This window comes from Numida meleagris, chromosome 7 (genome assembly GCF_002078875.1).
Source record: "Numida meleagris isolate 19003 breed g44 Domestic line chromosome 7, NumMel1.0, whole genome shotgun sequence".
NCBI classification, from domain to species: domain Eukaryota; kingdom Metazoa; phylum Chordata; class Aves; order Galliformes; family Numididae; genus Numida; species Numida meleagris.
This window is the reverse complement of record NC_034415.1, coordinates 28,633,891-28,649,603: the sequence shown is the minus strand read 5'-3', so window position 1 is coordinate 28,649,603 and position 15,713 is coordinate 28,633,891. Positions and strand designations below refer to the sequence as shown.

At 46.8% G+C, this 15,713-nt stretch overlaps 1 protein-coding gene across 5 annotated transcripts in view; it reads right to left on the bottom strand.

Moving 5' to 3' along the window:
* The window catches only part of LOC110402282 (cAMP-specific 3',5'-cyclic phosphodiesterase 4B-like), a 137,432-nt gene that overhangs the window by 96,491 nt on the left and 25,228 nt on the right, over positions 1–15,713 (bottom strand). For all 5 annotated transcript variants that reach the window (XM_021404187.1, XM_021404184.1, XM_021404189.1 and 2 more), the window contains exon 3: positions 15,218–15,453. In XM_021404187.1, coding sequence (XP_021259862.1) covers positions 15,218–15,453 — 236 coding nt within the window. The remainder of the gene's footprint in view (positions 1–15,217; positions 15,454–15,713) is intronic.

The window sequence follows — 15,713 nt, the reverse complement described above, 5'->3', positions numbered from 1 at the left end:
CCGCCTCTATCGCGAGCCAGGTTACCCGATTCATTCAGCCCCAGGATGCTGAACAAAAAGGTCTCCATTCAGAATTAGTTTTAGCCATTACCGCAGTAGCTCCACCCATGGCGTGCTTATTGGCTCGATATTATTTTGACAAGTGGCTCCTGCTCAGCTCCGTCCTGCGCTATGAGCGCGTCGGATTCCTGGGCAATGCTAGAGCCTAAACCCAGGGCTGTGCCGCTGCTGTCGGGTACAGCTGGAAGGACCCAGGGCCGTGGCTCCAGCGCTGGCACAGAGAGATGCCCGCAGCAAGAAAAGGTCTAAAAAGGCGGGGGGGTGGAAAAAGGAAAAGCAACAACATTCAGCAAGAACAAAGGCCGTGAGAACGCACGCAGCACAGATGCAGCTGCACAGATGTCGCTGTGCGTTGGCACCCTGGCATCCCATGTATGGCCGAGGGGCAGCTCAGCAGTGCCCTGAGCCAGCAGCGCGCGGTGAGCAGGGGCTGGTGCTGCGCCGCCAGGACAGAGCACGTTCATTCCAAATAATTTAAGCCATATCGGGGTTTAGAAACAACAGCAAAATCTGTTCTGGAGACAAACAGCACAAAACCAACTTTTGCACTTGTAAAGCAAAAAAAAAAAAAAAAAAACCCACAAGGTGCAAGGAAGTTAAAGATGAGATGTTAATAGAGGGAGAATGGCAGAGCATCTTTTCAACTGGTCAGAACCAGGTGACCTCTAAGTGTAAATACAGTGACTCTTTGTAAAGGAGGAGCAGAAAGGAAAGAGAACCCCCAGGCAGAATGGGATGACATCGCTCCGACGTGCGTGCAGAGGCTGACTGCATGGTGTGCTAGCAGTTACACAGCAGATCACCCGCAGCCCCATCAGTTCCAGGGTTCTCTTCAGTCATATCCCAAAACACCCTGCAAAAATATCTGCATGCTTTTGGAAAAACACCTGCATGCCTTCCTCAGCATCGAGCAGAAGGCTCTCCATAGGGCTTCCCTACAGCAGAGACCGGTTACCAGACATCGTGCCCACTAAGCTATTCACCATTCACAATCACAAGAAAAAACAAGTCGAAAGATCTCCCTGAGCATAACCTAAGGACACTGCAAGCTGCAGTGTTATCCGATGCTTAGAGCTTTACACAGTAGCTGAACAGGAACATTTAATGCTTCAGGAGCTATGACGTGTTAGACTGTGATCTGTTGTTCTTCATCTCCACTGTACTGACAGTCAGGGAAAGACAAAGGGAAGCCTGAAAGAGATGCTGGATGAGAAATAAAAGCCATGCAAATGCTCAGAATCTGGAATTCCAGACAAGAAAATAAGAATTTTCTAACTCACTGGGAACCAAAATGAGGTATTTTGAAATGAGAACATATCTTACATTAGAGAGACGGTATTTCTATGCCTTTTCATTAAGCTGCTGAAATAGCAAGGAGAAAAAAGGGGAACCCATCCTTTAGAAGCACTCTGCAATAAAGCACGCTGCACCATGGCACGCTCCTCATACCGAGTTGGTACTTCCCCACCCGAACCCAGAGCTCTTTCACAGGCAGTGTCCATGTAGGGAGTGCTTCTCATTATCTGGACGCCATCAGCTACTAACGAGGAACCAACCCCCCGGAGAACATTGCAGTACAGCGTGCCAAGGCTGCTGATGGAGGGAAGGGTAACAAAAAAGGCTAAGCTAACGAGGTGGGAAAAGGAGAACATGGGCAGAAGTAAGCCTCCATTCTCCCTCATACAAGCAAAAAGGATGAAAAAGCCAAGTGCCACCCACCACTTTGGCCAGCCACAATGCAAGGGCTTGGCCAAGCTGAGGTCTAGGACACATAACCAAGAGCGTACTGGAAGCTCACCAGGAGCACAGCACGTGCCTTGTGCTAAGCATCTGGCGGGGCTCGGCAGCACTGGGACCTGCTGGTTAGCTGAGCAAGGCAGCAGGGCTCCTTGCTGAGCGGGCTGCCATCCTGCTGGCACACACTGCACACAGCCAGCGTCTGTACCGTCACTACCGACATCAGAATGGGAATTCCATCGAGACAGGATGCTTCGCTTCAGGATAAGCCAAGAAGAGGTGAGAACATCTCAAGAGACACTAACTAACTGGCATGTGTAAGAATAAAGTTGGCAGCAGTTCTGAAAAATGACTGTACTTGCTGAGGTTACAGTCAGCAACAGGGAACAAGGGCAGACAGACGGCCAGGTACAAGGCTCAGCTCCCTCTCGTACAAGCAAAAATGGCCAACGGGCATCTTGCTGCTGCCTGAACTCCTGCAGTGTGACACAGGAGGATGTAACACGAGATTTGCCTGCCCTTATAGACCACTCCGTGCACTGGGATGGGTAGCCCACGAGCAACAAGTAATTTCAGATCAGAAAAGCAACCTGTCATACAAAGGAAGAGGGTGGAGGCAGAGAAGATGATTAAAGAAGGGCTCAGAAGTGATGAAAGGAAAAAGAAAGAGCTTGGAAGGGCAGGGGAAATTAAGGAACTTTCCAAAGTTTATTCGGGTGCTTTTCATACAGCCATCTCAGGATGGCAGAAGAGTTTAATATTTTTTAATCGAATAACTGATATAGGTGGTAAACGATATTGTCAAGCACACAACTCCTCATCACGGGCTGGTCTTCACCCTGCTGAGAGCACGCACAATTGCTAAGCAACAGGAAAACGTACATTTTCTTTACGTTAGTGCTATTCTTTACCTGTTTCTAAGTCAGAGTTGCCAGGATAAAATAAAACACCAGGGAAGAAGAGACTGTGAGATGTCCCTCGTGCCTCAGGGGGAAAGGAAGAGCTGACTTTTAGTTAGGTGACTTTTTGTAGTGTTCTCAGTCAGTGGCAATGGGACAACTCTCCCGTAAGGCACGCGCTGTGGAAGCCCACTTAGATCCAAGCCCTTGGGAAGCTCCTCTCTTACCCAGATCGTTGTCACATCCATGCACATTACCAAAGCATCCCAAAAGGATAATGCTAACGTTATTGTCAATAAAGCCATTCTAAAAATATAAATTGCACAAAGTATTTCAAGGGACTTTGCAGGCAGAGGTGACAGCACAGCCCCCAGCCCCTCACCCGTATCAGAGCTCCAGGGTTTCTGCCCAAAGTGCAGGGCAGGGATGGGCTGGGGGAGGGGTGCAGGTCCAGCGCTTGAGAAGAGCTTTGAAGGCTCAGAGAGGTGAACGTGGTCCTAAGGAGGAGGAGGATGAGACTGACACAAGGGGAGGTGATAAAGCATGCACTTCGTGCCTTCTGTGCCTCCCTTCCACCACAACCACAAGGCATGCTGTGTCTATTCCACCATTGATTGCATTAGGGTCTCATGTTGCATCCCTCAATTCCACCCATCCTAACCCATGCTAGTTCATTCTACCCCTCCTAATCCATATTTCACTGTTAGCTCCATTCAAAGAAGTAGAGAAGCTGATGACGTGCTCTTCTTAAACATACACCTATGATTGACATTTTTAAACCATCGCACCAAAACCTGATGCTTTAAAATAGTCATTTAGCCTGAATAAAAAAGAATTCACCATCCTAATTTGAGATGCGCTCCATCAGCCACAACTTCCTACAACAAGGAAGAGGAGAGCCCCAGCACAGCACAGCAACCACGCTTCCAAAGAATGCAGTAAAAACCCAGTCCTTAATAACTGTATAAATACCATAACAAAAATATTATCTGGAAGCTGCACACAATAAACTGCTTCAGCCCTCCCTTAATAACATCCTTAACAGAAGCCCAGTGCAGGAACCTGTCTTTCGGGGCTCACAATTGGGAGGTTTTATGGTTTGGGTTTTGTTTTCTTTTCATTTTTTAAGCACAGAGCTCACACTCTCTCCTCGCCTTCGCTCAGTTGCAATGTCTGCTGCCTCACAAGCTCAGCTTCTAAAAGATGGGCTCTCAACAGCTCCGCGACAGAAAACTTTAAATGACACATTTGAGGATTTTTCTTGTATTTTCCTGAATGTTTCCAAAACTGAAATGCTGAACGAGAGGCAGAAATACATCACTAATTACTGGTTTGCAAGACAAGTTCCCCACATTTAAGGGGCAAAAATAATAATTACAATTCACTGCAATTTATATTCCCATCGGAAGATCAGTTTTTGCTATATTCAATAGTTGAAAATCATACACTCTGTACCTCCATTCCCACAGATTTAGGGGCCTCTGAATTCTCCTGAGGGGCTGACACCAGTAATTCCTGCACAGACCTTGGAAGTGACGTTTTGGAGCGCTATAAATGGCCACAGAAGACAGAACCACAGCACCTAGCAACACTTACGTTCGCAGCGTAAGAGCTGAGCCAACTGCAAAAGAAAGAAGCAACTGGAAAAGCCTGTCCTTATTTTAGGGAGTCTGGACGGCAGCACAAAGACATTACGCACGTCTAGGCGCTTCCCGAGGGCTGAGCAGGACCCGCTCTACCCTGAAGGAGGCCCTCAGAGCTCTTCCTCATTAATGAGCAGCCAGTTGCTTTAGAACAGATTAGTCCTCATTTAGCGGGCAGCTCACGTGCTGTTGTTTGTTTCAGCACCCAACAATCGCAGCTTCGATGTACGGTGCGGTAAGTTTGCACGTCGTGAAGACATCTCGTATCTCTAACAAGATGAGGAAGCTCCGGGATCCATTGCAGCCGGGTGGCAGATGAACCAACCCCAACCTCTAAGAATGAGGCCCCGAGAGCCCTCGGCGGCACGGCGGCTCTCTGCACCCACGGAGCTGCTCCTCTAGGCCAGGCAGTCCCTGCCCCAGCTGAGCAGCAGCACCCGGTGCATCCAGAAGGTGGAAGAACACGGCAGCCCAGCCCAGCACCTTGCACCCTGCCACTCCGTCCTGTATTGCACCGGGCACGTTTTTTGCCATAGGAACTCACACGACAGGAAGATTGAGACAACGTGGATCTGAGTTCCTTGCGCTTTTCCGCAGTTAAAACAGAATGTACAGCTTCTTATGGCACTACAACACTATTTTTTCTTGCAAGTCTTTCGGTTGTTACCTCCCAGTAGCTACATATGAGGAGATACATTTACGAATTATAAACCCCTGGGAATGATGTAAGATGTGGCATTCATAACAGTAATTTCCTTAGCAACTTTGCGCTTGATTTAGAATATATCTCAGAGAACTTTTAACTGCCTTCTATATTATCCCTAGTGAGTAATCACATATGTCAGAACAATCTGTATTACCTTCGATTGTTTTCTGATTTCAGAGCTATAGATTAACACTTTACAAGTGAACTGAACGCGCAACCTTATTCTTCAAAGGCAGAAACCTCTAGAGTGACCCTAGAGAAAAAGAAGCCAAAGCAAAGAAGTCTTACACAATTTCACACGTTCTTTACAAAAGAAGCAACCAGAAAAGGCTTTATGGCACTTCCAGGATGTGGCTGAAGGAATCTCTACAAGACATGTGCCTGGACAGGCTAATGTGCTTGCTGTCACAGCACTGTTCTGGCCAGGACTTTTGCTGTGGTTCAGGCAAATGGCCTCCTTACTCAGCATGGGCTGAGTGGAACCACAAGGAAAAGGACACAAGGCAATGACAAGTATGAATAATCAATACTGCTCTCTCGGGGCGATGTTCTGTCTGATAACAGGTAATCCCATCTAACTGATGGCGGTGCCCACGTCGTCAGGCCATTCGTGCACTGCCACGTTTCACTGAAAAATTACAGGTCAGTTTGGTTGGCTGCCTCTGCTCTGACACGGGCAATGGGAATGGGCCAACACCGAATGCTTAGCCCTGGACAAACCCCTCCTCCTTTCAGATAAAGGATTTAAGTCATTTCCATAAGCAAACATTTCTCCATTACCAGCCGCACCTGCAATAGCTGAACAGGACCCAAAAACAGGACCGTTAATCTTAATCTGCTCTGTTCTGGTACCTTGCTCTTACCCTTCCAGGCTCTTCATTCTGCTTTAGTTGACTGAGAAAACAGCGTCCCAGCTTGCACACAAGTGATCTGGGGTTACTATATTGAGTTTCAGATCATGTATGATGGGGCACTGAGCACCTAGTGGAGCCGTGGGTGTCCCTGTTCATTACAGGGGAGTGGGACCAGATGGCCTTTGAGGGTCTCTTCCAACTCAAACGATTCGATGGTGCTATGATTCTGTAACAGCCTCTGGCACCATCAGTGGCAGGCAGGTGACACGAGCCCCTGGCATCACCACCTGGCACCAGCCACAGCCACCGAAGACAGCCGAATCCAGGGCTGAAGGACTGGCACCAACAGAACGAATAGGTTTGTTATGTCTTGACAGCAGAAGCAGTCGTATCTCAAGAGAGCCTCACCAATCCAAAGAACCATTCACAACAGACCAGAGATAATCGAGTGTTGCTAAAGAGCTGATCTCATAGCTTGGTTACAAGTATTTAGAAATATGATTTATAGAATCATAGAATCATAGAATGGCCTGGGTTGAAAAGGACCTCAAAGATCATCGAGTCTCAACCCCCCTGCCAAGTGCAGGGTCGCCAACCACTAGACCAGGCTGCCCAGAGCCACGTCCAGCCTGGCCTTGAATGCCTCCAGAGACGGGGCGTCCACAGCCTCCCTGGGCAACCTGTTCCAGCGCGTCACCACCCTCTGAGTGAAAAACTTCCTCCTAACATCTAACCTAAATCTCCCCTGTCTCAGCTTAAAACCATTCCCCCTTGTCCTATCGCTATCTACCCTCACAATCAATCGATCCCCCTCCTGTTTATACGCTCCCTTCAAGTATTGGAAGGCCACAATGAGGTCTCCCCATTGTTATAAGAGGACTTTGTTGAGTTTGGTTGGGGAAGAGTGCACTTTGCATGGAATCCTACTTTACACAACCCAGCCTGCAGGAGCAGAGCTGCAAGAGCAGCTGGGCTGCTAAACAGACACTGCACAACATGGAGAAGTACATTCCTATGCGCATCCGAGCCCCGGCACAACCAAAGTATTCTCATTCTTTCCATTCCCTAATTTCTTGTCCAATACAACACGGGACTCCTCCTACTGAAAGGAGCTCCCAACTTAGTCCTCTGCCTCTTGATGTACATGCAAGGCCCAAGAGGCTGCAGGGCACAGTGGCACCGGCAGTCCAGGATGCTGGCAGCAGGATGCACACATTCTATCACACCACGTTCCAGAGCTCCAGAGACAGCTCAGGCAGCACCGAAGCAGCACGTGGGCACGTGCCACAGACGGTGCCGGTCCCACGCTGCAGGGCACAGCTCTGCTGCTTCATTCTACACACCTTCACATCGACGCTTTAAACAGCTGCTTTGCTCTCAGGGCAGCACAGAGCAGACCACCACCTGAACGACGACACGCCATGCCAGCACAGCTCTGCTGAGCGCCAGGGATCCGCTGCGCGCAGGAGGGTGGTCCTCCGGGGAACAAAGCAAGCAGGTTTTGATCTTTCCTTTCAGATGAAGTCATCATTAGTCAGAAGTTTAAAGATAAAAGAAAGTTGTGTCAAATTCTCGTCTGATTCAGCTTTTCTATCGGCTGTATTTCCATCATCTCCATTTATTTTATATTCTTGGGAGGACGAAGTTTGAACATAATATTTCAGCAGCTCCGTTGTCTTTCGCTAATTAATGGTGACTCATTTCTTTCCACTCTAGATGCATTTCATGCTGTCTTACCTCATTCTGGATAGAGGCGTACAATTATAACTGAATCATGAAGGGCCTTTTCTGTGAGCCAGCAGCTACCTCTGCTCCGAGCGAGTACCTCCAGGCAAAGCCTGCAGCGCAGCCTTCTGCATCAGCTGCAGCAGAACCAGCGGGCTCCACGTGCAAGTCAAACTAAAAGGGGATGCTATAAGCAGAGGAAAAGCCAATACATCTAATAAATGCAAACTACGGAAAATGCTGTACTGCAAAAGCAAAATGTAACTTGTGCACAAAAAGACACGTATGAAATGACAACATGAAAACATAACAGCTTTTTAATTTCTCAACTTAAGATAACACAGCGTTATGTTTCTTCCTAAAATTCCTCTACACCAATTATCTCATGTATAAATCATATTTGTTCTATCCAAGACTTCTGGAAAACAAAAATTAAAAAAAATCCATTCCAACTGAGAGAAAGATCCAAGAACTTCAGAAAACAGCAGCATCAGGCAATGTCTGAATACAGGCAGCTGAGACACTTACCCGTGTGCACCTAGCTGGGAAAATAACTCCAGAGATAACCAGATGACAATTACCTCTGCAGCACTGACATACTGCTTGCAGAGAGTCCGGCAGAGTTGGGCAGGGGAACACCAATGACAGATAAATCAAAGGCTTTTCTTCTTCCCATATATCCCCTGCCTACCGCCTTGCCAGACCCAAGAAGACGGAAACCACAGTGAACTTCTTCATGAGATATTTGTGAACTCCAGTAGACACCGTAAGAAGCATATCAGAACAGAGCATTTCAGCTTTTCAGATCCTGTCTGGAGGGGCTCCCATCTCTCCAAGCTATAAAATCCAGCACTCAGCACCAGCAATGAGCAGATAAATGGAGCAGATAAGATTTCAAAGGAAGCTCACCGAAGAGCAAGCAAACAAAATCACTCAACAGTTGAAATCTTTTAAGACCGTTCCCAGTCAATGCTCTTATATCTTCCTCAGTGTGAAGAAACTTAGGTCAATCACACTAATTCTGTTTTTCAAAACTGCACTTTCATATACACGGTCCAGAAACAGCCCGATGTCATTAAAAACTATTTTCCCCATAGAATATCTAGGATGTTGTGAGGAACAGAGCTGACCTCCTTTTTCACGATGCATGCGTCCTCTACGGAAACGCAGCACAGGCCTTGGAGACACAGGAAGCACGTTCACTGGGAGTCATTGACCCTGGGTTAGTACAAGAGAGCAGGATGTGATTTACACAAGTAATGCACATTTTGGAGCAGATGACGTTCAGAGGTCCCTTCCAACCTCAACCACTCCGTGATTTCGATATTTTTAAATATAGATAAAAGGACAATCAAAAACATGTTTGTAACACACTTTTTTTCCCCTCTAGGCTTATATTTTTCACATCCCATGGAAAGCCAGCTCATTATTTTTTCTTCTACTTTTGGGTTGCAGCATATTTCTTCAGTTCTTATCTAGTTGTACTTGAAATAATCTAAGAAATGAGACTTCAAGCTATTGCACAGGGTAAGCAGATCTCCATATCCTTCCCCATTCTAACTTCCCACACCCACCCCTTGGCCAGTTACCACCAGCACAGCGACTTCACAGAGGCCAAACCCAGCTGAATTCAGCTTCTCTGCTGAACATGCAGTCTTGGACTCAGTTGCCCCAAATCCCACTGAATTCTGTTGTTTTGCTTTTAATGTTGCATCAAATTTGCTGCCCGCTGTCACCACCTGGAGAAGAAGCCTGAGCACTGCAGGCAGCCGATCCTGCCCTGCATGCAGGTTGCATCTAGCAGTAATGCACCGTGCTCTGTGCACACACCACATCTCTGCCAGCATCAGTAGGAATTTCAGATGGACATGGAAAACAGGATCGAGTTCTTAATATTTTGCTTTTAAATTCTGACCACTTCCTGCACCATAGAATTACTTCAGAAGAGAAAGACCCATAGGATTGGCCACTGGTGAATGACTAGCACTAACACAAACTCACAAACACAAAGAGGACTACAGTTAATTGGTTAATTATGAATGCTGTAAACAATGATAATAATATTTAGAAGGAAAGACTCCAATAGCAACCAATTCTGTCAGTAGACGAATTCCTTCAAACCTCAGAGTCCTCATTTGGCTCTGAAAGAAGAGTGAGGCATAATTAACACCATACATATTAGAAGGGCAGTGAAGCTGGTGAGGGGTCTGGAGCACAGGCCTTATGAGGAGTGGCTGAAGGACCTGGGGCTGTTCAGTCTGGAGCAGAGGAGGCTCAGGGGATGCTCTCTACAACTCCTGAAGGGAGGCTGTGGTGAGGTGGGGTTGGCCTCTGCTCCCATGTAACTAGTGACAAAATGAAAGGTGACAGCCTCACGTTGTGCCAGGGGATGGTCAGGGTGGATATTAGGAGAAATTCCGTCTCTGAAGGAGTAGTTGGGTGCTGGAACGGGCTGCCCAGGGATTGGGGGAGTCACCGACCCTGAAGGTGCTCAAGGAACGTGGAGATGTGGCACTGAGGGACACGGTGCAGTAGGAAATACTGGTGGTAGGTGGGGGGTTGGACTGGGTGATCCTGGGGGTCCGTTCCAACCTTGGGGATTCTCTGATTCTATGATTTAACAGACACTCTACGACCTAAATGTAATAAGGAGCACACTTTTCTAATACTAATCACATCAACTCTTGACAGAATTCCTCAAGCTGCCTCATTTCCTCAAGCTTTGGGACAGACCACACGACAGCTTTGCTACAGCACAGAAACCCAATGCGAAATGGTGCAGGTGCCCCCAGGGGCCTGAGACAGACCCAGCCAGGTACAGCCCAGCCCCTGCTCCCTGCCCGGCCTCCCCAGCAGCCAAGGAAAGGCTGCGGGCTGCCTTGGATGCTCAGCACATAGCTCCCACCGTGCTCCTCACACCATCAATCCTCCCTCACGCCCAGATTGATTATCACGAACACGGAGCAGGAATGTGGAAGACACTGTAACAACCTTTAGGAGAATACAGGGGGTAGGTGCACAAAACTGCCTGTAAGGCTTCTGTATTCAGATTGCCACTGAAGACCTGTCTCCTGTACGCTCCTTCCCCGGACGATTTACAAAAGCTGTTCTGTATGTGTGCTGCCATGCCATTTCCACACAAAATGTTATTACACCACAGCCAGCTTACTGTTATTGCCTTGGTTCCAGTCTGCTCGTTTTTTTCCTCGCTGGTTGCAGCAGCACTGGCCTCAAGAAAATACAGTTCTCACGAAATAAAAAAGGAGAAAAAACACCCTGAGGAGCAGCTTTATTTTTAGGTTCCCATGTATCTTCAGTGGCAGCGTTATGTAAGCCACGGCCCAACCTCCCATAGAGCTTACCTCTCTAGTACCACTGGAAGGCAGAAGTAAGGCAATTCCTGAAAAAACATGGCAGGAAAACACTTGAAAAAGCAATCAGCCATACCTTATCCTCTGCTGCTCCCAAATAACACATTCTGCACCTGAACCCTGTTAGTCCTTTCTTCCAATCAGGGGCAGCTGCACTTCTTCCATCAGCAGACTCTCAGCTCATTGCTGTGGCACAGCACTGATGCTGCAGATGAATTCTGTACCAGCTCAGTGCTGACCAAACCAAACTTCCCCTAATCCATATTTTTAAAAGGAAACGAGGTACTAAAGCTGCTGTAATACAATCTGGCTATGTTCTCCATTGGTACATCAGATTTTGCAGAGCTTGGTAACATACAGCGCTGTGCACAGCACATGGTTATTTCCAAATCCCCACCTGAGCTCCATGATCTATATCAGAACTAATCCCACCTGATTTCCTGGCATCCTACAGTGGTCCACAGACAGCACAACTATTTAGGTTCTACCCTTTCTCCAGTGAGTGCTGATGGAAATTGGCTGAGATCTTCTGGGTACATAGGGGTAGGGGTGTTGATCTGGTTTGGGTTCTTTGTTTGCTTGGAATTGGTTTTGTGCTTTTTGCCTTCTTAGCCATAGATTTGTCTTCACAGTTTTGGATGTCAACAGAACTCCACGGTGGAATTATTTCCTTCAGAGTCATCTCAGCCCATCCATTACCCTCCCCTGAAGTTACTGTGCACAGATGAACACCCCAGCCGTTAGCAGAAAGCACTGCACAGATGGGGCCTCTCCGGAATTGCTCCAGGAAGAATGGCAGACACATTATTATACGTAAAATCCCTCCCAGGATTTCAGTATGAAATCTCATCTGATGACAGAGACATTTGTCGTCTGGCACGCTGCTCAGCGCAGAGCCCAAAGAGCGAAATGCTTCGGAGCAACGGAGGTCAGAAAGAGCTTGTAGAAACCATCAGGAGAAAGAGCAACAGTATTGCAGCGCAAGCACAACAAAGTAATGAGAAAAGACACACACAAACTGGTAGAAAGCGGCTCAGCAGGATGCACTCCCCAAACAGACACGCAGGACACGTTTTCCCAAGGATTGATGGAGTTTGCAGGAGCACTGACCCCAACAAAGGCAGAGCTGTGGCCACTCCTTCAGAGCGTTTCCTGCTCAGAGCAATCCTTTGGTAATGGGGTTTTGACTTATCCCTGCCTCTCCAGAAACTACCTTCTTGTTTTTTTTTCTGGCTGAGATGATAAATTTCGACAAGGACAACAATGGCTTGCACAAACAGGAAACAAAAGCCCAAACCGAAGTGGTTTCTTTGTTTGGTGCATAATGCCCACGGAAAGCCTCGCTTCCATCGTCCTTGCTCTACGTGACAGAGATAATGTCCCCCACAGAAGTTTTGCATGCACTCCTGAAGACGTCCCGAGTACAGAAGCGTAATGAGGAATCTGTGTTTCAGGAAGAAAAGTCAGCTTGTGTCACTGGGAAGCTCTTCCACAGTCTTACAGCCAACAAAAATAAAATTAAAAAAAAAAAAAAAACAACCAACCACAGCTGTTTCTCTATGCACAACAGGCAAATGAAATAATGACATCACTTCAAAGAATCAGGTTTCATGTCAGCTCTCTTTGGGGTTTTGCACACACAGGAACAACTTGCGGAATGCTCAGGCAAAGCTCCGTGCTTCTGAACGAGTCCCATTGGTCTCCTCAAGACAGAGCCTCCAAGCTGCAGCTCTGTGAAACCTCACGAACAAAAAATCATACGAAGGGAATGTTAAAAAATGTATAGCAGGTGCATAAGATTTATCACGATTTATCTTACAGGAAGCCCAAATCTGGGCCCTGCATTATTTACGCATTTCAGTTGTGTGAATCCCAAACATCCTTGACTGAGGCCACTTAACTTTAATCTTCAGACCAGGGCTTCCTGCTGCACGCTCCACTGAATTCACCTCTATAACAGCATCAACAAACTCATCCTCTGCAAGCTACAGCCAGACCTTGGGGAACAGAAAGAGAGGCCAGAACCGCCCACTGCATCCAGGACTTGGCTAAATAATGGATTCTTACCACGGAGCCCCACTGCTGCCTGCTCTACCCTCTGCTGTTCCTTCAAATCCTTTTGATTTGCTTTTTGACCACTAACAAGCGCTGAACTTGCCAAGTCATCAGACTTCTTTCCTGCTCCCAGGATCTTGTTCCTGAGCAGTAGTATCGTTTTGCAGCTACAATTCTTTCACGCTCAGATACATCACTTTATATTTATCTACACTGAAATTTTCCTATCGCTTTATTGCCCACTCGCTGAGTCTCTTAATGCTCATATCATAACAAAGCTGTTCCAACACAACGACACAGAGTGGGCTTACATAAATATAAGCTGCCTCCAGGGCATATTTCACGCAGGACTGTACCCCAGTACAGGAGCTGAAATAGCTCTGGGACCGGATCCACCTCGCACCAGCCCTACACAGACAAATCCCAAGCACAATCACACTCGATAACTTGAAACCATGGATAAGCAGCTGCCCGGCACGGGGTGAAGAAGTGGGCAAACCTATTCTAGGTGACTAGAGCTTAAATAGAAAATGGAGAGGCTGAGCCCAGCTGTACGCACAGCCCACCTGGCTGGTGCCCAGGTCAGATGGGGGCAGGAGATGTGAGGACACGTGTGTTACAGGGAGTGTGACCAGCACTGCAAGGCAGCGAGCCACATGCACCAGCAACACCAAGCTGCCCAAATGGCTACAAACAGATGCACGCGATTCAAGCAGAATTAAGAAGTCAGAAGCTAACTGCTAATTGATTCATGATGATAAAGGAGCACCAGTTACAAGTGCTGTCTCTGACTAGCATGCCATTCCAGAAAAACACACTTGTGACACAATACACGTGTACGGATTCTCTTGCAATGGAAGAGAGGAGCAGCAATGCCCTCTTGCGTTGCTATGAAGCTAATCATAAATTCACTGCTACTCTGTGTTTTCTAAGTCATGTATGAGGGTTTATTCAAAGACCAACGTTATAAAACCTCACCTCATGAACAGACCCCGTGTTGTCTTGTAGTCAGGATTACACATTGTTTAACACACACGAAAGAGAACGCTCTTAACCTGCTCATAAAAGATGAGCCAAGCCTTTTATTGTCAAAGCACACAATCCATCTGAAAATACAAACTCATTTTGTTAACTTTATTCACACTAATTAAATGCAAATATGGAACAAAAGCCCCTGCTAATTCCTCTTTGATTGCTGAATCTCATCTCCATCAAATGCATCGTTTTTAAAGTACCGGAACAAATTAATTTAGGATGTCCTCTACCATTTTTCTAATGCAAATTGCAATGCTGGCCTCGAAGATCGAGTGCTGAGCTTAACAGGAGCTAAAACCAAATTCAGCCTATGAAATAACGAAGAGAACATGCCTTGCAGCCAGCAAATGAAATTGAGAGCAGAGGACATAAAAACTCGAACCCAAAGCGCAGCTGAAACGTGAAGCTGAGAGGACAAGATTCACAGTCACAGTGCAGAGCCTCTTCAAGAAGCATATGGCAAGCTGGACATCTCACTTTGTATCACCATCACATTCTACTGTTGCAATTCCAACACGTGACCACTTGCAGCTTGTCTTCCTCTCTCTCCCTTCAGATGAATTCCCTTGCTTTTACACTTAAAATTCAGTTTCTGCTCTGGAACAACTCCCCACGCTCCCTTCCCCCCTTTAACCAGCTCTCCCATAGCTTCCCTGGGACTTTTCTTGAGCTTAACATCAGACTTAAATGCCTTTTCTTAACAAAGAAAGCCTCTTTTTAACACTTGGACAGAAAACAGCCAGGGAGCTAAGGCCTGGATCTGTCATAGAAGAGTTCAACACCGGCCTGAACTCTTCTATGGGTGAAAAGCTACTAACACAAATCCCTTCACCAGAATCAGAATTTGCAACACAAAAGTTTCTTGGAGACGCACAAAAGTGAACAAAAGAGGTCTGCAACAGAAGCAGAGTTTCCAAAAGGACAAGCAATTACTCTGTAAAGGTCAGTCCAAGATACACCAACTGATAGATACCAGCAATTGTAATAAATTAATACATTATTTAGTGCTTTTTGGAGGAAAAAAAAAAAAAGAACACCATAAAAAAAGAACAAACAAAAAACCACCAGAAAGCAACAGCAGACCCCACAATAAACAACGACACGAGGTTTGTAGCAAAAGAAAATAACCTACCAGTCTTGGTAAGTGGTGATTGCAATACTTGGAGGTGCCAACAAAGGCAGAGTTGTTGGTCTGCAGACGATGTCTCTGTCAGGTGTCCTCGCTTTTTCTGTTTGTCTCTGGGACAGCGGTGGTAACTGCAGATTGCCAGAACAGCACCTTCTTCCTCTCCAGAGGTCTATGCCCAGAGCATGGCTGGAAGTACTGTAGGACTTGCTCAGCCCACACTCCAGGTAATCCAGAGCATTCTGCAAAGAGAAAAGCTACTGAAGTTCTGCAAACAAATGGTTTCCTCCACGAGAGTAAATGACATATGCAAGTGCTTTGTTCTACAGTTACAGCTACTCACAAAAGAAAATTGTACGAAATCCTGGCAGAGTTTGACTGCACTGCATTGTTGCTTTATCAAGTTATGAATGAACTTGAAAATTCAAGCTAAATTCGGCATCTAATTCTAACCTAGCTGAACACTTCAGCCATCCAGGTCACTTTGGCGACACGAACTTTT